The sequence below is a fragment of the Buteo buteo genome, chromosome 3, assembly GCF_964188355.1.
Source record: "Buteo buteo chromosome 3, bButBut1.hap1.1, whole genome shotgun sequence".
Classification (NCBI taxonomy): Eukaryota; Metazoa; Chordata; class Aves; order Accipitriformes; family Accipitridae; genus Buteo; species Buteo buteo.
In genome coordinates this window covers 62,995,672-63,019,509 of record NC_134173.1, presented here as the reverse complement: position 1 = coordinate 63,019,509, position 23,838 = coordinate 62,995,672, and the positions used below count along the sequence as shown (strand labels likewise).

General features: G+C 37.0%; 1 protein-coding gene across 1 annotated transcript in view; it reads left to right on the top strand.

Moving 5' to 3' along the window:
* EIF3H (eukaryotic translation initiation factor 3 subunit H) overlaps nt 1–23,838 on the top strand; it is an 88,351-nt gene that overhangs the window by 17,229 nt on the left and 47,284 nt on the right. Inside the window, exon 2 of the mRNA XM_075023842.1 lies at nt 4,452–4,608. Within this exon, the coding sequence (XP_074879943.1) occupies nt 4,452–4,608 (157 nt within the window). The remainder of the gene's footprint in view (nt 1–4,451; nt 4,609–23,838) is intronic.

The following is a 23,838-nucleotide window of genomic DNA, read 5'->3' as shown; positions in this document are numbered from 1 at the left end:
TGATAGTTGACATCTATCCATTTACAAAAATACATTAACGATTCTCTCTTCAACTTTGTCTGTGCTAGGATTTTAAATATAAATGCTCATACTGTAATGCTTAAATGTAAAAGTTCATAGTTTGAGTTTTAAGAAGTCATATGGAGAAGGCTCCATATGTGATATGGATGTGTTCTAAGTATATCAGATGCTATTAGTGGTAATAGTTTTCAAGACTCTTTTGCCAAGCCAAATATTGATCGGAGTTTCACTAGTGTTAAATATTGAGAGTATGTGGGTGTTGTGGCACGTTCCCCATCTGATGCCCATGTTGGTTATGGTTGGCTTGAAAACAGCTCCATAACACAGTGTTATTTACACTCCATCCCCATCCTCTCCCCAGATGCTGGCAGTTGGTGCTACGGGTGGTGCCGACAAAGCTGTCTTGGGTGGGAAAAAATGTTAAGCATTCAAAAAGATTTAAATACTTGATTTAAGACTGTAGATCAGCTTGTTACATCATGTATCCAGCAGGCTAACAGAAGCTCTCTCTTGTTTGATAGTGCATTTGTAAGACACAGCACAGGTACTGGAAATCTGGTTTCAATGTGGTTACTGTCAGCTCTCTGGAACACAATCATACATGAATCTTCAGTGCTTTGATTTGCTGTTGTCTCTCTTTAGAGAAATACAGAAATGTGCATCTTGGTCATATTCATGTCCTTACAGTGGAATCTTCCCAGGACCCCCCAAAGGCTTACGATACTTCAGCTGGCCGTTCATGTTATAGGTATTTATGTAATGAGATACAAACTTACGAAATTAGCAATTGTGATGTCAGGATGTAGCCAAAGTTAAAATTCGGCATATACTCCTACAGTTAATATATGTATCTTTGAAGTTTTTAATAGTTTCAGAATGGTTCTTTTTTGTAGTATGACTTCATTCTTAATGTTTGAGCAGTGCTTTGAAGATCTGAAGATTAGAAGCACTGCTGAACGGCAAGCTATTTTTTTTTTTTTTTTTTTTTGTTAATTGAGGATTAATGGCCATTAAAATCTGACAAGTGGCTACTCCAAGTGATTAAATTGCTTTGGTATTTTGAACACTAAATTTACAAGGCTGGGGGACTCTTGAGTTTTATTTAGGAGTTATTTGTATATCATTTTCTAAAGAGTCTTTGTGTACCTGAATGTTTCTTAGGTACTAATTGTGTTTACTAAACGAAGCTGCATATGATTATTGACTTGTGTGTTCAGAGGTATCAGAATTTAGAAATCTGATTTTTTTTTTTAAACAGCAAGTCAAATTACTTGATACATTTTCTACTTGAGTACACAGCGTTTCCTGGTTGACCAGCTGCATTGCTTAAATAACAGTAACAGTTGAAATATGGTTTAGTTACTGTTAAATTCACATAGCAGTGGTATAGCAGTGAAGGGTCTAAGGGTATTTAAAAATAATTATAGTTTGTACAAAGAGGCAGTATCTCTTAGATGAATAGGTGGATGGGAATTGTAAGTAGTGTTGGACAGTGAATTGGCATTGGAGGAAAGATGGGTTATACTTGTGTTCGTTTAGATTGACACAGAAAAAAAAAAGCATTTGGAAAAATTGATTTGTATTTCTCAGTTGTGTTGTGTTACTTGCATTATTTATATTAACACTTCTTACATTTATTTTCAGACCAATAAAACTATTCTGATTCTGTTCTGATGCTGCATAAACATAACATCTCATGGCATTGTTGTTTGTATAGTGATCAGCTCATCCTGCTGTATCTAGACTGGCAAACAAATGGAAACAACATTTTTAATGTTTGAAACTGGTTTTGTTATCACTAAACAAATAGTTCTACTTTACACTTGATGATCTGGTTTTAGTACTGAAACACAAGTTCCAGTGCAATGTTTGCCTCTTGGTCATATGGTAGTATTTTGATGGCAGGTTTTTCAATCCAAGTTTAAGAGCCTGCTATACTAGAGACTTGTGTCTTATGTGCTAAATAAAGCTCTCCAGAACAAAGAACAAAATGAAAACAAGAATCATGTGTCACTGGATGCATTTCTCAGACTTGTTTATTTATCTTTTTATAAATTATTTCAGTAGCTAATGTGTTTTCCAGTGCAGTCATAAACCTGAACTTCTGCAGCTTGCTAGTGGGTGTGAAATTTAAATTAGTGAGTTCGTGACCCTCTCTGCTACCTTTCTCAGACTCCGTTAGAAAACAAGCTTGCAGGTAGGCCTAATATGGGGTCTCTATCTCCCTGGATAATATCTGCTGTGGTCTTCAGGCTGGAGATTGAAAACTGCAGCCTCATGTAATAACTTCATTGTGTATTGGGGTATCTGGTTAGCATTTAAGAGTTTTGAACTCCTAGTTCTATCTCCCTGAAAAATCAGTGATACTCTGTGACAGCCCATGCTCTTTTCATTTGCTGCTGCTTTCTGTGAGCAATTATCATCAGAAATGCTGTGATAAAATTGGCACCGTATCACAAATGCTCCTGGAATGGAATCAGACAGGCAAACAGGATTCACAGTAACAGGGACAGTCAGTATGCATAGAAAACTCAAGAGCAAATGAGCAGAAAAATACCAGAAAAGGTGAAGCTTATAAGATTGTCAAGATGGTGAGAGTAGTTATATTTTATAGTAGGCAGAGAGCCTGCTGTGCTGTAATCTGTCCACTTAGTTAAGGATTCCTTGACTGTGGAAAACGGGGCTTATGGCAAATATATGATAAATCTTAACTTTACTCTAAATGCAAGTTCAATATTATTTATATGCTGGCTCTTCGGTAGGAGGCATTCATCTTCTACATCCAGGTGATCTCGAACAGGTGTTTGCTGTACTGCTTTCAGCACTGTTAAATTCTACTTCACTGCCCACTGATCTTAATTTCCTTCCCATTTTCCCATGAAATGAGATTTATATAACTGAAGTATCTCTTTGTGCTCTGTAGACCTGTTTTAACAAATTGGATAAAAAGGTATGGATTCAAAGGACTTGAGGGATAGATATAAATGTGTATTGGGGTGAAACAGCGTTACCTACCTGTGGTTGAGAAGCTTCAATGCAAGTCTATCTAGATGCAAGAGAAAGCACAAGTGAGTGATATTGTGAATAAACAAGGAGCCAGGGGGTGTTAGTCCTGTTTGACACTTATATCCAACTTAGTTGGAAAAAGGTATTTCTTTTCCATTCTCCCCCCACCTCCCCAAAGCAGGCTGTATATGAAGCTCTTGTTTTCCCATTTTACCCCAAGAGGGCAATGTATTTGTAAATAATTTCTTTTCTAGTCACCTTTTTCTTCCATTTAAGCTATTTGTGGTGCTTTAATTCATTAATGGTGTTTTTAAAATTGTGACATAAAGTTCTGCTAAACAACCAAGGAGAAAGCTAGGGAAAAATATATGTTCCTGAAGTATAAATGTGAGCTTAACTGCCTTACCCCCCCCCCTCCTGAATGTTCACTAAATACCAGTATTTGTACAAAATCTGTTCTTGGCGTGGTTGAGCTGAAATCCATTAGATTAGCCTGTTTGCCAACAGACATTAAAGTAGTATTGCTTTAATGACAACATAGTCATCAGGCATTTTCTGTTGTATTTTGCTTGGATGGATTAGGGTTTAGTGAAGTAAAACCCACTTATGCTGGACAAAGCATAAGTTCTTTCAGTTCTGTGTTTGTGGTTAGTGTCTTATCTTGTTCTGGTTCTTGTTGTTAAGCATAAAATTTTACTTAAGTGAAAGCTTTTCTAGCGAATGATTGACTATTTTTGAGTGGTTTTGCTCATACTGTTCCAATTTACAGTATCATCTCTTGAGAACTATTCATTGTAGAGTTCAGATTTAGGGAAGGAAGTGAGAATTGTATTAAAAAGATGATGAGTAATTTGTGCTCCTTTTTTTTTCTTTCTTTTATCATTCCTTATTCTTGAATATCCTATGACACATAGTTTACAAAAATATAAATTACATTATCATCTAAAGTAAAACTGCAATGGGGTGTAATTTTGAAGGTTAATGCAACTGAAATTTGATGCATTTTGTGCCTTTTAAAAAATTCCTACCAGTTTCTGCAGTTACTTTCAAGGTGTTTTGATAGTTTCTTGTGCAGTGTTTCCCTCAGGAGGGAGCTTATTGCCCCTGCAAGATAGCTTTTAACAGTTACAGTAACAAGGTAAAGTAAAAAAGATCAATATTTCATTTTAGAAGGATGTTTCAGAAAATTGGTTTAAAACTGCATTTTGACCATTCATTTAATGGTCTTTTTTATTCACCTGTAATATTAGGATGGCCTCCAGTTCTTCAACCTGTATTAAAATTGCTGGTGTTTAAGCCAGTAGCTCACATGGTTTGCAGCTCTAATTTATGCAACAACTCAACAATTTAAAAATCCCAAATATATAGTTTGAGGATTAAAAAACCCCATTATATAACATGGCTTTCTTGTCTTTGTGTTGTAGGTTGTGTTAAAGATCATTAAACATTACCAAGAAGAAGGACAGGGCAATGAAGTGGTCCAGGGAGTGCTGCTGGGTCTTGTGGTGGACGACAGACTTGAAATTACAAATTGCTTCCCTTTCCCTCAGCATACAGAAGATGATGCAGACTTCGATGAAGGTAATGGTTACAGTTTTGCAAAACTTTAAGTAAAAAAAAGAAAAAAATCCATACGTGCAAAAAAGGATTCCCCCCCCACCCCCCCCCCCAAGTGACCAGAAGCTTGTATGTGATCAGAGAGTGTTTTTATTTGACTTGAGGTATCAGTGGGTTACTTGCAATGCCATCCTGCATATCCAGCTGAAATCTTGTCTGTGTAAGGAAAATTATAGGGATAAATACTGTATTATATGGACACTCTTATTTTGGAATAAGACTGTCCACACAGGAAGTTACGTAAGTTGCCAGTCTGTAGTTCGTATAGACTTTAAAGTTTTTTATGAAAATGGCTGTGTGCGTATATGTGTATGTATATATACATGCACATTTATGTAGTCAGGCATATAGATTGCCTCTCTGTGGATTTATTTGTATGTGTTAAATACTCTTTGAAAGCCTGGAGAGCAGAGCTTTTTAAGTTTAAGAGGCACTGGTTAACTTGAAATCTGGGTGATACTTTTGCTTTTCCGAGTGAGCTAGAGGTAGCATCAGTGGTTTCTACGTGTCTCGGTGTTTCCTTGCTGGTCCTAGTAATGTTTTGTTATTGCCGCTGTAAGTCAGTATAATTAATTGGCTCGACACAGAATGGTATAAAATTTATAAAGTAAACTCAAAAGGCTTACAATTCTAATCTTGGTTATATATTTCTGTGTGTGTGTATTTAATGATACTAGCAGAAACACTTCTTTGTTAGGGCTTAAAGAGAGTTTAACTTCAAGAGTAACTGAAGAGACAATATAGTCAGAGTAGTTGCGGTTGGAAGCTTGTTTCTATCTAATTTTGATAATTCAGTTTCAGCAAGATTACTCAATCTTTAAGTATAAACTGCTTTTTCTTGCTTATAATGAGATTAGATATTATTAAATTAATCTTTTATCTTATTACAAAAGAATGTCGGACCCTGCCTTTAAAACAGAGATGGTTTTAAGAGTTCTTTGCAACTTGGTAAGGTTTCTTAGCTGTTTGTTGCTTCTGTTGTGGGATTATACAATTTGCTATATTTAAAACAAAAAAAAAAAGGCAGCAAAACACAAGGGGATCTTAATTGGCCTACATTAATATGGTGCTTGACTCAAAACTGTATTTTATTAAAGCCTAAAAGATGTTTTAAAGATTCCTTCTCTTCTGGAGTTCTTCAAAGGATTAGAGTAATCTAAATTTTTAATTGGAGCCCATGCTTCAGTTTTTTTTCTGTAGAGAATGGCTGAATTATTTCCATGTAGCTGATAGGCAAGCAAGGAGTGAAATAAACTTCTTAGTTTCAGAGATGAATTCATCTCACCATATGATGACTACCATGCTGAAGCTGTAAGCCTGTGATCTGGTATGCAAGGTTAAACTGTTCCTGCTTGGGAGAAGCTTCATTCCAAGCAAGTGACTCTTGTTACCAGTCTTTCTTTTTCGCTTTTTAGCAAGTAGGCAATAATCCTGGCATTAAGCAAGGTGCAAAAGGCAATGCTTGTGGAGCTTCCCTCACCTGGATGTCTTAGCTTGTCAACCTCCTGTTCTCATGCTGCAGGCACAGAAAGAAGAGCAAACTCTAGCCAGAGTGGAAAGTGAACCTATCACAGTGACGCTGATGCATGCCTCTAGCAGTGGTAGGGAATTTGGAGCCAGGTCAGGGAGCTTGCCTGTGCTGAACCCTATAAGCCAACCTCAAGAGCCATTTTGTATTGGTTTTTCATCTTCCCTAGCCTCTACCGTATGGGTCACAGAGAGGTTCTCTCTGTATTCTTCTCAGTGAAATACAGTTAAATAGGCTGAACCATTCAGGAAGCACACAGCACTCATGTTCATTCTGTATTCCCTTTACTTAGGGCCTGTTCAGCCCTTTGACCTGTGTGATAGAGGCTAGGAAAGATGAAAACCCAAACAAAATGGCTGTTGAGGTTGCCAGTTTGAATGTTAGGTACCTTTTCAGGCTCTATATAGAGTTGTCTTCTGTCTTGCCAATGTGAAAAACAATCGTTTTATAGATACTCCTTGTTTGTTTTCCCTGGAGCTGTGTTTCCTTACGCAAGCATCCTGCCAGATTTTCAAAAGTTTCTTTTTTCTTCTAGATACAGATACTCCAGCAGAGAAGCCTCTTGTTATATGCCAGAACCTTAAAATCCAGGATGCTAAAACCCAAACCAAACAGGGCACCTCCCTCTGCCCAAGACTTCTATGTTACATCAGTAGCATAACTGGCTTTATTTATTTGCACAAATTCAGGCCCAGAGATACGGAAGGAAAGTAGAAGGGTCTTAGAACGTCAGTGCCTCCATCACCCAGGATGATAGTCAGCGTTGTTTTCTTTGGTCACAATAACATTTTATTGTCTTTTTCTTCTTCCTTAGTGTTTGGTGCAGGTTTTTTTCTTGTTTTGTTCCCCCCCCCCCCCCAGTGTAAGATTAGGGAATAGGAACAATCCTATTGAGATTCCAAGTTTCTGGGCTTGCAGAAAGCATTTCTTAGCGGACTTTGGTCATACTTGATCTTATGTTAATGTAGGGACTGTTGCACTGGCTGAGGGACCACACTACCCCAGCTGCCCTTCTCCTGAGGGGAGGAAACAGGGAGCAACCATGATGTGGTTATCTGTTTGCAAACTCCTAATGTGCTATGCTGAGAATTGAATGAATGCACCCAAAAAATAATTTCTTCTGTATCTTTTTGCAGCAGCTCTAGAAACAGGTCACCTAAAAAATTCTCATTTGCCTTGTGGTCTTGAGGTGATTGTTGTTAAAAGAACAGAGCTTGTGTACAGGAGGGTGATATTTGAGCAAACAAACTGTTGGATAATTGGCAAGACACATTTAAGCTAATGTTTTCCTCTTTTAAACTGAGCAAATCTAATATAAAACACATTTTTTGGGGTGCTAAGAAAATATCCTTAATTTGAACTTGAAATAGGTATGCATGACATTTTAAGAATCAGTTTGATAAAGATATATTTCTAACTTTTTAGCAACAGCAACCATTTCTTCAGATATGCTTATATATGCTTTTGTTATGGTGCCATTTTGTCTCTTCCTGCTAATGCCTGAGATAATACTAAGTTTTGACTATTTGATGCAACAGAATTCCTTCAAAAATGAAATTTTTGATTTTAAAAAAAAAATACCCAAACTTGTTCTTCTAGGGCAAGAACATTTTTTTAGTGCAGTTTGAATTGGACTATTTCTAGAAATTAGAGAAAACAGGAGAGGTTTTTTTAGTTTTCAGTAATTGTTGTTACAAATCTGGGAGGACTGTCTACCATTTATGAATCCACAGGTGGTTTTCATCTTAGAAAGTTTCTCCTGCAGTGTCATCTTCCTATGATTCTTTTTACAAAGTGTAATTTTTTTTTTTTTAAGATTTTCCCATCAGGGAAGTCTAAAACACTTAGGTTGGCCTGCTGCAGCACAAGATTTTTGGAGGAGGTGGGAGGGTTCAACCCAGCTCTCTGTGTTAGAAATCTATAGGTGAAGTTTAGTTGATGATATGTGAGCTAATGGAGGAAAATTGCAGGATGGGTATGTTGTTGTGTCTTCAGCAAAAGATGCTTCAACCCGAATGTTTGATATTTTGGGGCTGCACTCTGTAGTTTTGGTCAGGCATTTACTTTTCAGATAACTGTTTCCTTATTACTAGTGCACTTAAATCCTGGTAGGTATTGAATTTATTTCTCAAAACACAGATCTTTAAGGAGATATTTTTCAGTTATTTACACGTACAACCCCTAATACTGTGTTCCACACCCCACCCCCTCCCCCCCCCATGGATTCAACTATTGTTTAGGGAAAATCAGATTTCTGCTCTGAGGATTTTTGGCTTGGGCACTTCTGTGAAATGATACAGTCAGTATCTCAGCTTGTCTTTGTGAGGGTAGTTTTCTGAGAATTACTTTCACTTCAGGGCACTTCTAAACTTTTGTCTGAGCATAGTTTTACTTTCTTTCAGCTAAAGTTTACAAAAAAGGTGTAATGCATGAGGTGTATTTTCTTCCTAAGAAATAAATGTATTATTCTTGACTATAAATTGTGTCTCTAAGCGACATGTTAAGTTCAATCCTTTGCACTTCATTGTTTTTATCTTCAGTGCTAGTCGTTGAGTAGCTCTTCTCCCTGTTTAAAGGAAATTTATATTCCTTTCATGGAAAGCAACAGTTAGAAATGTAGTATACATCTTGTAATTCATTATAGATCTTGTGAGACATTATTTTGATAAGGTATTTTGAAACAGATTTTATTTCAACTTGATAGATTTTAGTACCTTACTACAAAGCTGAGATAATAAATTAAGTGCTGTGGTAATTATGCCAATAGAAGCTTCAAGACAGTTATATGATTATACATAAAAATAAGTTCTAGAAGGTTGTAACTTTTTCTTCTTTTATAACTATGCAGAGTTTTCATTAGATTCCCTCTGAAATGCTATGGATGAAAAGGTGATGCTGCCTTCTCCCCTCCCCCACCCCCAACATGATTTTTACTTTGTTACCTGAGAAGGTTAATTTTGTTTTTCGGTTTTCAGGTTAGAAGTATCTAGATGATTAAAGATGCTAGTACCTGTATTCTTCTGTGCTGTAGGTTGTATATTGTTGTATCATCAGTTAGTAACAACTAGAAATAACATAATGCAACATTTCCACAAAAACACTTATCATTTTCTTTGTTTGTGGCTTCTACTTAGTGTCAAATGAATGAAGTTGCATATGGAAAAATGTGTCATAGCTCTTATATAGTACTTCTTCAGGGTTTTAATTGGCTAGGGGTAGCAGCAGTTCATACCGCTGAGCCTTACCTCCAGTGTTGCCAGTACAGTGACCTGCGATACGTGATCCTTGCAGAAGCAGAGGGCTTCAGGTAGCTAAAAGGAACATGCTTAGAAAAGTTAATTTAAGATAGAGCAATGAACTGAATGCGTGGGGTTGAACTGTTGCCTACTGCAGTGAGAATGCAGTGAGTGTTGGCTGTGTTAAGGCCCCTCCTGTTTTATTGGAGGACTTGTTCTTGAGGTTGCATTTCTTGAAGTGAAGCCTGTGGTTTGCTACACCGGTTTGACATTATAGGGGCTTCAAGACCGAAGTCACATGAGCTCCTATGCCTTCCAGCATACTGTGTCTCAGTGCCTAGGTGTGATGGTGTTTGGTGGACTGTTTTGCCTTTTTAAAAAGCATCTTAATAAAAAAGGGTACTGTCTTCTAGAGTTTTGGGTTTTTTTTCTTTTATGAAGTTAATAGTGTAGCTCCACAAACAGCCTTGTGAATACAACCAGAGAGGTAGTATGAACCCTTAAGGTTCTTGAAACTCCTGTATGGTCAAACTAGACTCTCCCAGACAGTATGTATATACCTATAGGGACCAAATAGACTCTGTGAAGGTTGATTTCTTTTGCTAGTATTGCTGTAGAAGTCCTGATGTCATTAAATCACAGCCCTCTAGCTGTGTTGATCCATCTGCTTTCTCTAAAGGCTTCTGTCAAGGCTAAATTTTGTCAGTTTTTCTTGTGAAAACAACTTCCAGTTATTCCCATTTTAAATCTGCTAGTATTGTAACTCAAAGGTTTGTCATTGTAGTCATATCTCTTATTTCTCTTACATTGTTGCAGGACAGAACTTGAGCATGCTGTAACTGTGCTCTGAACAGGCAGATGCAATTTTAGCTGACAATTTTTTTTCTGTTTGTTTTGTTTAGGTTTATTCTCTTTAGGTATAACAGTTGGCAAAAAGAGAAGTTCTTGTATTGTCTTTTACTGTAAGAAAATTGAATGTTTATGAAATGAAGACATACAGTTATATGAAATTTAAGTTTTTATTTCACTAAGGACAGGAACAGATGACCCAAAAGCTCCTAAATTACAGCCTTGGTTCTGGCTGCAGTTGTAGAGCATTTATCTGAATTCCTCAACCGTGTTTTTTGTAAGTTCCTATAGTAATTTAGGAGGAAAGCTATACTATGTAAATGTTGACTTTTCAATTACTAAGTTCTGGCAAAAGCCCATCAGGTTTGTGCATGCATTTATGAAGTTTCACTTTGTGCTCTATGTAAAAAGGTTATTGAATTTTAAGTTGGATTTTTTCCTTTATCATTTGGGTGTAAAGAACTCATGAAATAGTCTGTAGGCTTGGTAAGGATTAATTTACATAAGGAATTCAGGTGATTATGACAGAGGGTGGATGGTCAGTTGTTAAACACGCAAAACAGTCTCATCTAGTCTTCCATATTGTGGATTTTTTTTTGTGGGTTGCCAGAATTGATACTGGATTATACTGATTGACAGAGAGGTTGGTTATTAGGTGTGCTTAATTGCCATGTAATAAGATGTATCGTATAATCAAGGTTCTTTAATAAAGCTGCTAATCACACCTGAGTTATTTGATACTTTACCTGTCACTGAGTGCGAGTTCTTGATTTGTTTCCTAAAAGGAAACTAATATTGACACTGTTCGCGTAATTGTAATGGTTCAGTGGAGTAGCAGGCATGCAGCATGTTAAACGTTTTGCGTAAGTTTTTATACCGTGCCGACTTATCTCTACTGGAGGCTTTTGTCTTTATTGGGCAAAGAAGAAGAAATTCAGCTAAGAGGCTACTTTTCAGGGCACGGTCTAAAGTGCCCTGTACGTGCGGATACGTGGACTCGTCTGCATCAGCTAAAGCAGCATACCCCAGAGCGTGTTTTTGTAACGAGTCCCAAGAAAAAGTGCTTTTAATTACCGTAAGTACAGCGGGGGAACGTGACGAGTACGCGTCCGTGTCCTCGTCTGGATTTTGGAGCTCCCTTCCGTGGGGCTGTGGGCTGCGAGCAGCGTGGGAGCCGGCGGTCCCGGCGGAGCCCCCGTTAGAGGGCACTCCTGCCCAGCGCACCAGCCGCCCGGCTGGGCTGCGCTCCGAGCCAGGAGACCTGGGGCTTGCAGGCAGGAGAGGGATCAAAGTTCCTGCCGTCTGATAAGGGTCATATCATCTGTTATACCAATGAATCCCGAAAACACGTTGCGAAGTGCATCGCATTAGATGCAGCTCCACTGACTCAGTGTTTTTTCGTGTCTTAATCCAGCCTAAATGTGCTGCGAGTTCTAAGGAGCTATATAGATTGCTAGAATTTGATTCAGAGGCTTTTGTGTGTGTGCATGTGTCCTAAAAGCAGAACGGGAGCTTTCTTGTTTTGCAGGTTCTCTTCTTCACTTCCTAATTCTACCACGTGTAACTAAGAAAGAGGAGATAGCACTTGTGATGGATCTTCTTAGCTTATTTAAGTAGGTTTATACTGCTGGACTGTGTAGACTTAAAAACTGCACGTAAACTTTTCCTTTTCTGATAGTATTGCCTGAAATGCTTTGTTTATTGCATTTTTTTTTTAATTACTGTAGAGGCAATGCTTTAAAGTGGTAGGTAAATCCTTTTGTTCAACATCTAATTTTGAATCAAAAAAGAGAAATAATTTTGTTCTTTAAAGCACCAAGCATATTAAACTTTTATTTAAATCCAGTTCCATTAAGATTTTGCTGCAAAAGAATTTACTGTAATTTGCTTTTAAATGCAGAAACACTGTACAATCTTGTATTTTTTTTTTAAGAAAACATATTTAATGGCATTTTTCCTTGAGTAGTTTTAAACATAAAAAAATTCTGTCTGCCTAGATGCTGAAAAATTCAATCATAGTTTATTTTTTTGTTTTTTTTAAACAATCCACAATTGCAATGGATATTAACATATCTAATAAACTTTCATGCTGAACTTAACTGAAAGTTATGCTTAAGAATAATCATTTAGCAATCCTAAAAATGAAGTCAGAGAAGCATTTATTTTTAAGTGATAGGTAGTTTGCTGTATGTAACTATCTTTTAGCAGCATTAGAAGGAGCTGGAAGACTGTATTGAGCTCAGTTTTGCTTTCAACCATTTTACTATATGCAAGTTTTGAACTTGTAGCCAGGAGACTTTTACTTCATGGTTTGTGTTCTACCTTAACTGTATTCTTTATTTATAATCATGATATACAATCATTTAGTTTGCTATATGGATATTTCATGTAGTTCTGTAACACTTGCAGAAACTCATTCAATTTTATGTAATCAGCAATACGAAAGCCCAATTTGTGTTTTTTTTTATTTTCTGCAATTTAGGTAAAATATTACAAGTGAGCTATTCTGAGTTTGATTTTTCTTTCTAATGTAATCAGCTCAACTCTGACTAAAGACAGTAAAGTGCACAGAAGAGGATAACCAATTATATAATAAAAGAATATTCAGGTGTTTAATATCTGTTCTTTGATTTCAGGCATAAATCTGTGAATTTGATGCCTGTAATGTAGTTTGTGATAGTGATGTGAAAACATTAAGCCTTATGCTTACTGTTTATTAGGGGAGAGAAAATGCACAGGTTATTTACCCTGAGTACTCAAAAGTTTTTTTAAAACAATTTTTGATGAGTTACAAAAAATCTGAAGGTTATTTGATTTTTACAGATTCATTTAATATATTATTTGTTCAGTTTTGGGAATATGCAAGAACTCTGAAATATGAAAATATTTTATATTCCCCCACACTTGAAATCACACAGATGCAAATGACCTTGTGTTTATATTTTATCATTAACTTCTGGAAATATTATGGTAAACAATATCTAATGTGCTAGTTCCTATTAAAAGCAGAGTCTCCCAAGTAATTCTTTTAGCTTCTCTACTACAGATTAGTTTCTGAAACGATATTGCTATGAACATATGGCAAAGATTAAATGTGCTGTTTGTTATTATTGTCCGTCCGTTCCCCCCCCCCCCCCCCCCCCCCCCCCCCCCCCATGTACTCTATCATTTACTGAGCATTTGAATTTTGCTGTACCACAATTCAGGAGTAAAGTATGGATATAACCATTAGTATTTTAAGGAAAAGGAGTTTTTTCAGGCAATGGCTAGAACATATAGTAGACATCCTGGTAGATCCTGTATTCATCTTACCCAGCTGAGGTAGGTGTCTTCTTGGGTGCCTACAGGTTAGAAAAGTAGAAGCTTTAGGCCACCTCTGTGTTTGGAGGAAGTAGAGCTTCATCCAGAAGGAAGCCCAGACTGTGTAAAGACAGTGTTGTCATTTCTGGTAAAAAAACTTTCTACTTCTTTATCCTTGGTTATGAGTCTTCAGTCTTAGACAACATACTACAGGAGTGGACATTTCCATTGGGCTGCCTGGATCGATCACTCTGTGCTTTTTGTGTGTGTTCTTTTGGTCTGTAGCATGTCCTTTCTTTAGAGACTGATTGCTTGTGGTCCCTGTGTTTCCCCCGTAGCTTTGGACAGATATTTTGACTCTATGCTTGTTTGTTCTTTTGGTAACACTTCTAGTGTGACTGGACCAAGAGGAAGAGAGGGCTCTTTTAACACCTTCTTATTACCTCTTTCCATTCCCCCTCCTTTCCTTTTTTGCTAATGCAAGTATTTAGCCATTTCCTTCCCCGAAGAATGCTGCAATAAACTTGAGGGAGCTGAAGAAAAGCATGGCAAAATGAACAAAGCCCATGTGCTAATATTTTTTTCTGAGAGCCAAAATGAAGGAAATGCCTATAGTTCTACAGAACAACAACTCAAATCAATACATCTGGGTGAAAAGTAATAGAAACTGATTGAAATAAGTAGTAGTAGTAAATTATGAAAAATATTTTTGGTTCTTGTTTCTTGCTCCATAATGTTTTATGGATTTCTCAAATGCATAGTCTGGAAAAATTATGTAGCATTATTCTCTTCTAGAAGAAAATTATACATATTCAAGGTATAGAACACATTACCCAAGTCGCACCTTTTTTTTGTTTATAGTGTTCATATTTATTTTATTGATGGATAGACAGAAATGTGTTACTGGCCCACGGTTCAGTACTGAATATCGAATTGAATACTTGAGGAAGGGACTTGAAATCCATTTTGCTAACAGGACACCTACTGCAGCAGTGGAGTTGAAGGGATAAGAAATTGATTCACAAAGGTTACTAAACTTAAAAGATTTTCTAGAGAAATACTAGTCTGTGATTGAAAAGAGAAAAATCCTTAGTAGAGTTTAAGTTTAGATCTATATTTTAGCATTATTTGTTTATGATTAATATATGTTGTTAAATCCAGTGGTGCAGTCAAAAATATATGGAGAAACTGAGAAAGCTCAAAATGAGCAAATCTTGCATTTAACTGTAGACTGGTAAGCCAGTGTATAGAATCTTAACAGCAAAATTTGAGGCAATAAAAACTTCGTTAAAGCTCTACTGAAGATGAGCAGGCTGTGCATAGCTGCATATGTAATAGTGTTTAGTAGCTTAAATTTATGTAACTCCTTATCAATTGTATCTACAAAATGTATTTATCACAGATAAGGTTGTTCTCACCCATCTAACTTCAAGACATTTACTATATTTTGGTTTGTGGTGCGTTGGTCGAGAAGTTGCTGTAGTATGCAGCTTGTCTTTTGTTTCAGTGTTTGCTGAATACACAGTTTGATTTCTTTTATTGGATTACATGCTTCAGTTCAGTGTAAATTCATGCAGTAGAAAAATACACATTAAAATAGATTGTTTACTCTTCAGGAAAATACCCGTACGTTTTTGTAGGTTTAGTGTGATAAATCCTCGATGCACATATTTATAGCCAACGTGCAGCATTGTGGAGTTTTAGTCAATAATAGAAATGGAAAGATTTCTTAAAACTTTTTTAGAAAACAAGACAGGCATGTTCTTTGTGCGATATATTTAGGTCATAAGGGACATCTGCTAAGGATAATTTTTTAACACTTGCTAACAACCCTAATATAATATGGCCTATTCATCAGTCATATTGTTCCTGACTTGGCTAGTGTGGATTTTAGTGATTCCCGATGTGCATTCAGACTCTCTTAATTGCTAGTTTCTTGCTGTTCTATCTTATTGTTTTGTAGGACAATGCATAAGCGGGCACAGAATAATCAAAATGGTTTCCCTGGCCATATTAGGCACCTAACAGAGATATATTTGCTGTGCAATGTATGCATGTTTTTGCAAGTGGAAGTCTCATTGAAACAAAATAAAATAAATCTTAATGGGGAAGTGGTTTGACAAGATTTGACTGTGCTATTCAATATGTGTGTGAATATATATATTAAAAATATATATTTATACGTGTGTATATATATTTTTATATATATGTAAAAACCTAATCCATGCAATATATCTTGGAGCTTTTATAGCGTTCATTTATGAAGCGAGAAATTAGAGGGGTAAGTTAGGGAGGCACTATAGACACTGAACACCAGTATTTTAGAGTTCTCGATAAACTCTTAAATTGTGCCAGTTTTGTGCCTTTGGTTGAGAAAGAAAAGCTGCTTCAGAGATACTTGCAGTATAACTGAGATCTAATCTTTTACGTTCTTATGAGCTCAGAATTTCACTTAGCTGTAAGGCATTTGACTCCTGAAGAGGTGCATGTAATGTTCCTCAAACTAGCACATGCAAGGCAGATAGTAAGGTGGTCAACACTAGGCTTCATTGTTTGAGGGGAGAGCGGTGGTGGTGGGGTTTAGGTTTTGATATTAGTGAAACAGGAAAACTGATCAGCTGAAGTTTGGCAGAATTACTGAAAGGGGTATTTGCAATTTGACTTTCACATGTAGATGGAAATAGATTTTTTCTTTCTTTCTTTTCCCCGCAGCATGTTCTTTTCTGTTTGTTTTTTTGTTTCTTTTTTTTCTCTTTAGCAGTTTGTATTGCTCCATACTGTGTTCTTACCTACCGATAGAGTAATAGCTGTTTAATGCTTTAGGTTAATCGTTGTAATCATTGTTTTATCTTAATCCAGTTTGTGCAACTCTGAACTGTTTGTGATAGTGAAAGAAAAAAAGTAGAAATTGTAGCTTTTGCAGCAGGTTGGGGGAAGCTTTCTTTTTAGCTTACTCTAGGTGTTGAATCTTGTTTAAACAAAAAAATTTTATCCCTCTGATCACTTTTGGGAGGAAGCAAAAGGACTTTATTTGCTGGATTTGTTACTCTCATTTTTACTCAGTTGTCTTAACCAAGCACAATAGCTCATCTTTGAAATACTCTGTAGCTGCAAAACATGAAAATAGGTTTGGTTTGTTTTTTTCTAATTCTTTAAGTGATTTTTAGTTCTGCTCTAACAAAGCATGTTTAGGAAAACAGGTTTGGGTTGTTAAAGCAATACCAATGATTGGGAATAAATCAGCTTGTGGCTGTTAAGTCAGTTGTTGAGTACAGTTGAAAGATCATAGTCCGTGGAAACGATTTCATTCAGAGTTTAAATCTGTAGCTGTATGGCTTAATTGAAGTATTTTATCAGACTTGATATTTGTTCACATTAAATAGTTGAAAATTTGATTCATTTATGCACTGTTGATTAAAACAGTGGCAAAAGCTTTATATAAACTGCTTTACTTAAAGTATGCTTTATGAAGTGTATAGTTTAAGCATAGAGTTGCTGATTTTCCGTGGCTGCAGCCTGGGAGAAAGGAATGAGGGAAGAATAACATTTGAGAGGGGAATTGAAGACGCTGTTGTAAGGATGCAGTTTGGACACTGGGTGCCACTCCTGGTACACACTGAGGCTGGAAAGCCTTTCTCACGCAGTGGAGCAACAAGCACTCTTAAAAATGGAGGTCTTTGTTACTCAGGGAATTCTGAAGGTCGTCGTCCCCTGAGCCTACTGGTTCTTGTAGTTGAAAAACATATTCTTGAGTCCTACAAGGAATAACTAAAGCTACAAGGGCAGGATTTTTTTATTATTGTTTTAATTCTACTGAGGATGATTCTCTAGACTTGATATGTTTCTCTCTAGATATGTAGCTCATCATATATACAACAGACAAGGTCACAGCACCAAGTATTCGGGAACTAGACCAAACATGGCCGTTCTCCTCAGGAATAGGAAGAATAATTTCAAAACAAAAAAAAAAAAAAGGAATGAAATGTCTCCTTGGAAGTTTGGTTTGGGTGTAGGGTTTGGCTTTTTGTTTTTTTTGTCTTTTGGTCATGTGCTTGTTTGAGCAGTACAGTGTCAAAAATTATTGAGTGATGTGTTACTGATGGAAGACTAAATGAAAAGACAGTTGAGAATCGGTTTGGGATTGATCAACTTACAGAAACTACAACTGGAGGCATAGAGTGATGGTTTCCAATAGGCACCAAGTGCTGAAGATAAGAGGTATGCCGAGGAGATGGGAGTGATGAGTGGGAGTAAGACGTGTTTAGATGTAAATTGGAACAAGGTTAGTGCTCCCGTCCTGAAAACTGTGTAGCTCTCAAACTAGGAAGCGCAACGTGATTTATGCTTTACTGTGCTCATGCCTGGAGGCGTTAGCTGGCTCTGGGTGTCCTAAACATTGTAAAAACACATACTTGCTCAGACATTTTAGAAACGGCACAGGAGTGTAGGTGTCCAGGTCTTAATGGCTTTCAGTGGAATATTGGCATCTCTACCTGGCTAATTTGGAAACTAAAATTTCAGTTATAACTGAAAGGCAAATGGGGTTTGGAAGGCTAAATACCATAGCATTTTAAAGATGTTAGACTTCTAGACCTGATTTCCATGCAAAAACTTTATCCACTCTTTTGTTTGAAAAGGAACTGAAATTGTGGGTCAGAAATTAAATGTGTTGGAGGGAGGGGGGGGAAGCAAGACACTACTTGAAATAATGAATGGCAGGGTGAGGGATGACAGAGTTCCTTGTAAAATTCTACTTTGATGCAGTGGTGTAGATTTAAAAACAAAAAGTCCCTCCATCCTCAAATGTAGAAATTTGAGCTCTTGGTTTTACTTTTTAAAATTACATTTGAAAATGGGTTCCTGTTATTCACAGTGCTCCATTCTGTGATGTTTGACTGAATCTTCCAAGCCACTTTTCTTATAATGAAGTTTGAAGCAAAAAATTAACTGATGTATTTGGATGCATAAAGCACAAAGTTAAAATGAAGTATGAATGTCCAATAATCTTTTTTGTCTGCTTGCTGTCAGAGCTTATACTGCTTTTAAAGGTAAAGACTTTTCAAAGTAGCTAAAAATATTGACTGTGTTTTTAATTGAAACTTGCAGGTTAAGTCTCTTAAAGCTGCCATTAAATTTTTTGGACTTTCCAGGACAAACACATTGGCCCACAGAAAACTATGGCAAACATGAGTCATTTGGTGTCTCCTTTGTAATTAGCTAAGCTTTATGTAGATAGTGAATAATACCAAGCCACATTGGTTTCTGTGGTTTTGCCAACTGTGACAAAAAGCCTGACTCTTAAAATAAGTACTTTTAAACTTTTTTTTAATTAGACCTTCTTATCAAAAGGCACCAGATACATAAGCAGAGCCAGAAATGAAAGAATTGGCAACAAACCTTCTTTTGTTGTCACCTGGAAATCTATTAAATGGGCCACTTGAAATAATGAGTATGGCATACGGATAAGCTAGAGCCACCTGGGTTTTATTAGGCTACTTGATGCTTTGATCACAACTTTAAATAAAGAGTTGTCTGTTTATAGTGTCAATATTCCTTGTCATTGCTGTGATTTAGATTTTAATCTGACACAATACAAAGAGGGGTTGCAAAAACCAAGACAGTACTCAAATCAGAAATCGGTATGGGAGAGATGCTAGTTCAACTTGTCAACCGTGGAACAAAAGCACCTGTTAAACAAGGCCTGTAATCTGAAAGTAGAGCAGTAGATGATTTTCAGTGGATGTGGGGCACATCTGCATCGTGCCATGGAGAGCAATGGTAATAACTCACGCTTGCTGGGAGCAGACAGAGGAATTCACGTGGAGTGGTGTGCTGCCACCTCAGGTGGAGGGGTCAGGGTGGACGCAGATAAGGACGTGTATATGTTAGCATTCTGCAGCCGTGTCCCTCAGGAGCTAGTGTCACAAGTAAGCCCGACTCTGGGCGGTGTGCCCAGCTCTGCGTTGCGCTGTGAAACAGCTGGGTTCTGGTCCAGCTTTGGGTTCCCAGCACTGCCCTCTGTATGATGCAAACATGCTCCTTGTGATTTTCCTTTGTTTTCCCTTCATGTGTTTAAGCAGCACTTTAACATGAAAGAAGGAACACTTAAGTCTGTCCTCTGATCCGGCTCATTCTTGCTAATAAATTAATAAAATCAGATCCATCTTAATAACTTGAATATGGGAAATATCTGTCTTTATTCTTTCTCTTAATAAAATTTTGATGCAGTTTTGTAGACATGAAATAAAACCATCACGATATACAAAATGCCTAGGTTGTAACTTTTCGAGGCTTTACTGATTGGCAGAGCTAGGAGAACTGCTTATTTGATAGCATCTGTGTATTTGGTTTGGTTGTGGATGGTTAAGCATATTGTCCAGCCTCTAACAATAGTACTTTTCTTGCTGAGTTCATCTGCTACTTTTTATGTAACAGAATAACAGCTAGTGTTTAATAGTAAGGTTGACAATGGTCCTTAATTGGGATTTTTCTTTCTCTTGTGTGGTTTTGGGTTCTTCAGAGTAGACAATGTGAGGGGACATTTGATTAAGTCTCCATTAAGAAAAAGGTTTCTGCAGAAGAAGAAGAAAATATTTTCTTCCTGTGTCCAAGGTGGCTGCAAGAAGAAGCAGTGGGTTTAACTTTTATCAAGCGTGAGTCATGAGGAGAAACACCGTAAGGGTAGTGGTATGCTATTACAGGTTGAAGGGAAGTCTGGGGAGGCCTTAAAGGGCATGTTAGCCAAATGCTTGCTACAAACAGTATATAATGGGAGGAAACGGCTATCAAATGACTTTTGGCTCTGTTGCTGTGATTTTGATATCCTATTTATCCTGAATTTGAAAGAGACTTTTAAATGACTAAAAATCTTTGCATTTCAACATCTGTAATTTGATCAACTTGTTTGGTAATGTTTTCCATATACCCCCCTATACGTGGAAGTCTTCATTTGTGCAGGGGTTGATGTGAAGGTGGTTTGATTTCATTGAAAATATTTAGGGTTATGAAATGGAAGACCGGAGTTTGTATAAAAACATCTCAAATGCTGTAGTTCAAGTATCTCAGAGTAGTATAAAGAAGAAGTAATGTTTGACTTTTCATTATTTGGCATTTTAGTCAACTGTATGTGTTGCAGTTTTTTACTCTGTTGACACTATGTTATAAAATGAGAATGGGTCGTTTGGGGAGGATTATTGGGGTGGTGGGGGAAATAGGGCAAATCCTTCTCACTTTTAAATGTTTTATTTTGGTTTTTTTTTCTGTTTCCAGATTACATACAAAAGTTAAAGCTTCCTCATTTGTATTTTCCTGTAAAATCTGATTTTTTCTTGATATTTTTTAGCAATTTGAGTGTAAAATTTAATGTTCATTAAATATATGCAAGCTACTGTTTCATTAATCCATATTTTCTCTTTCAGAACAAATAAAGTTTAATTATTACGCTAATTAATTATTAGTTTTACTGTTGACATTTTTTGCATTCAAAGAAATGCTATAATCTTAGTTAAAATAGCAGTAGGTCTGTATTTTCAGGTCCTATGCATGCAGTGTATATACCTTTCTTGCTTATTTCACATCTCCTTTCTTCAGAAGTTCTTATCATTGTGTCACTGCCCTTCAACTCGCTTCAAAGCTTAAGCAAACCTCTTCAAACACGTGTCCACAGGAGATGCTGGACTGACTTGTATGAACCGAAGTCCTATAACTCCTAGTTTTGCTGGTGCGATTAGCAAGGGCTCTGGCTGGTTTGTAGTTAGTGCTGCTGCGTGGTCCTGAGTGGGCAGGGGTCCTGCTCCCATGGTTTGCATGAGCAGTTATTCTAGCGAGAGCTGTAGCTGAGCCCTCCCTTGTACAGGCGTGAACTGGGAAGTGTCATATAAATGGGGATAGATCAGTGACTGCCTGTGATTATCTGGACCTAGCCCGTGTATTTAAGAGACTCCCAAATACCTTTCACAATGAGTCTATTTCTCTCTGGATCAGTTCTCAACTGTGGTACTCCACTTAATGTTAAAAAGGTGTTGGCCAAATAAAGCAAATCGTAACAGTCAATTTTTATATTCAAGTGTCAAAGCGTAATATTAACGCACACACCCAATTCCCATTAACCCATTTTTTAAGTTAGCTAAAGTAGTGACACAACTTCCATGATACTTTTTCTGCCAAATGTGTGTGTTTAAGCATGGAAACTAGTTGATCAAATGATTTGTTTATTGTAAACTTGGATAAAAATAGTGGTAGTTACTTTTAACAGCACACTTTCCTATAAGCCGTTGTTAGGAAATGTGCTGCTAAATTCTGGGCCTTCAGCTTGGGTGGACTTTTTTGTTTTCATTTCCTAGTATGGACTTGCAGATCTTTGGCTCAGGTAAGGCCCCCCCCCCCCCCCCCCCCCCTTTTTTTTTTTTTTTTAAATTACAGGAAACTGTTATGGGAATAAAGTAATACGACTTCCTCTCTCATGAAAGACCACTGTCATATCTTGATAATAAACAAGATCACCATTCTGATTTTATCAAGAAATGGCTAAAAGTGTTAAGAGAATTGTAGATGTGGTTGAATAACTAAAGCTTTCACTAAATTTATTTATGAATACTAAATGTATTTTGTCTATAAAACCATTCAAACTCTTAGAACTTAACAAAACCCCCATTTTTATTATGTAGGAATAGAATTGGTATATCGTGATGTGAACAACATAATTGATCAGGTGATATTAAACACTTCAGCAGTTGCTTAATTTAAAAAGTATTAAATATTTAGAAGTGCCGTTGGTATTTTTCCTCCCAGAATGCTTTTGTTCTCCAGTCAGGACTTCTGTAAATGTATATGTGTGCTTCTTTTTGTCTCTGTATAGCAGAAGGTGTATAGCGCACTGAACATCTATAAAACGCTATTGCTGTTGGCTCTGTGAAAAGGGAAAAATACTCAAAAGAGACTTGGAAGAAAAGAATGGAAAGGACCTTGGTTTCAGGCCTGGGGAACTACAAAGCACTTCTGAGCTGCTGGAAGAAAAAAAAAAAAAGGCTTTGTTTATACTAGTAAATCATAACTAGAAGCTATAGCGAATGCAGAACTGAAGTGGATTTAGCCAGTGTTGTGTAACTTTGATCATCATTATGGTTTGTTTTGCATTTCCTTCGTAGTGTCCCACCAGGCTGTCTTTGAATCGGCTTTGTTGTCATCATGTCATCCACACGTGCAGACTCTGAAACTGCTGTTCCTCTATCCTATCTGGAACCTTACAAATGCTGGTTTTTCTTTAACTTTCTAAAGTGTTTTACTTTTTCATACAAAAAGACATAAGTAATATTGCTTTATGGTAAATTAACTTTTGCTGTCACCTCTTTTCTAAAGTCTCTCCCATCTCCTATCCAGATGATGGCATTAGGGTAACTTGATTTATGACTATTTTTGTCTCTCTCCTTGATCTTTCTCTTTCCCTCCCCCAGCTTGTCCTGTTAACACGGAGCAGATCGGCCCTCACTTGCAGTGCTGCTCTTTTCCCCTGCGCTTCCTGCTCTGAAACCTTTTCTCTGCTTGATCTTCTGACCTGCAGACCAGGCTGATAAACGCACTTTCTCTTTGCTGCACTGTCCTTTTTGCTACCTCTGCTGGATCCGTATCACTGGTGAATCATGACTGTGAATTTTCCAGTGTTTATGTTACTGCCTGCTCCAAACTTAAGATTGTTTTATTAATTTGGAAGGAAATCTTCATCTAATCCATTATTTAAATAATGTTATGATGAGCGAAGTATAAGCATTCTAACTGGTTATAGAACTAATGCACATTTTGAAAAGTATGCAATTAAAAGTTAACCGTACAAAGATCACCAGTGGTTCTTTTTGCTCCTTCTATGCTACAGCTTTTATGCAAGTTAGATGGTATCTGGTAACATATCTGTTACATGCAGCTGACAGAAGTTTCATGGATCTCTAGTACTGCAGCCAAAAACTCAGTGTCTGTATGCAGCTTGAAAGCTGTGTATTTGGGCAGTCTACCTGAAGCTGCAGATGTCTTGAACCAAACGCCCTGTTTTATGCAGGAAAGTGTAGGTAGCTGAACCACAAAAGTGCACTGTGTCTAGGATGTCTGCTGTGGGGAACCTAGCCAACGTATGTAGTAGAGAGTTTAAATGGTTGTAAAGCTGCCAACACTAGGTAGAAGGTGGGATAAGAGAATGATTTGTACCTGGAGTGTGAGATTAATACCCTGCACTTGCATAGCACCTTTCATTTGAGGATCTTGGCACTCTTTATGATCAGTTAATTGCCTCAT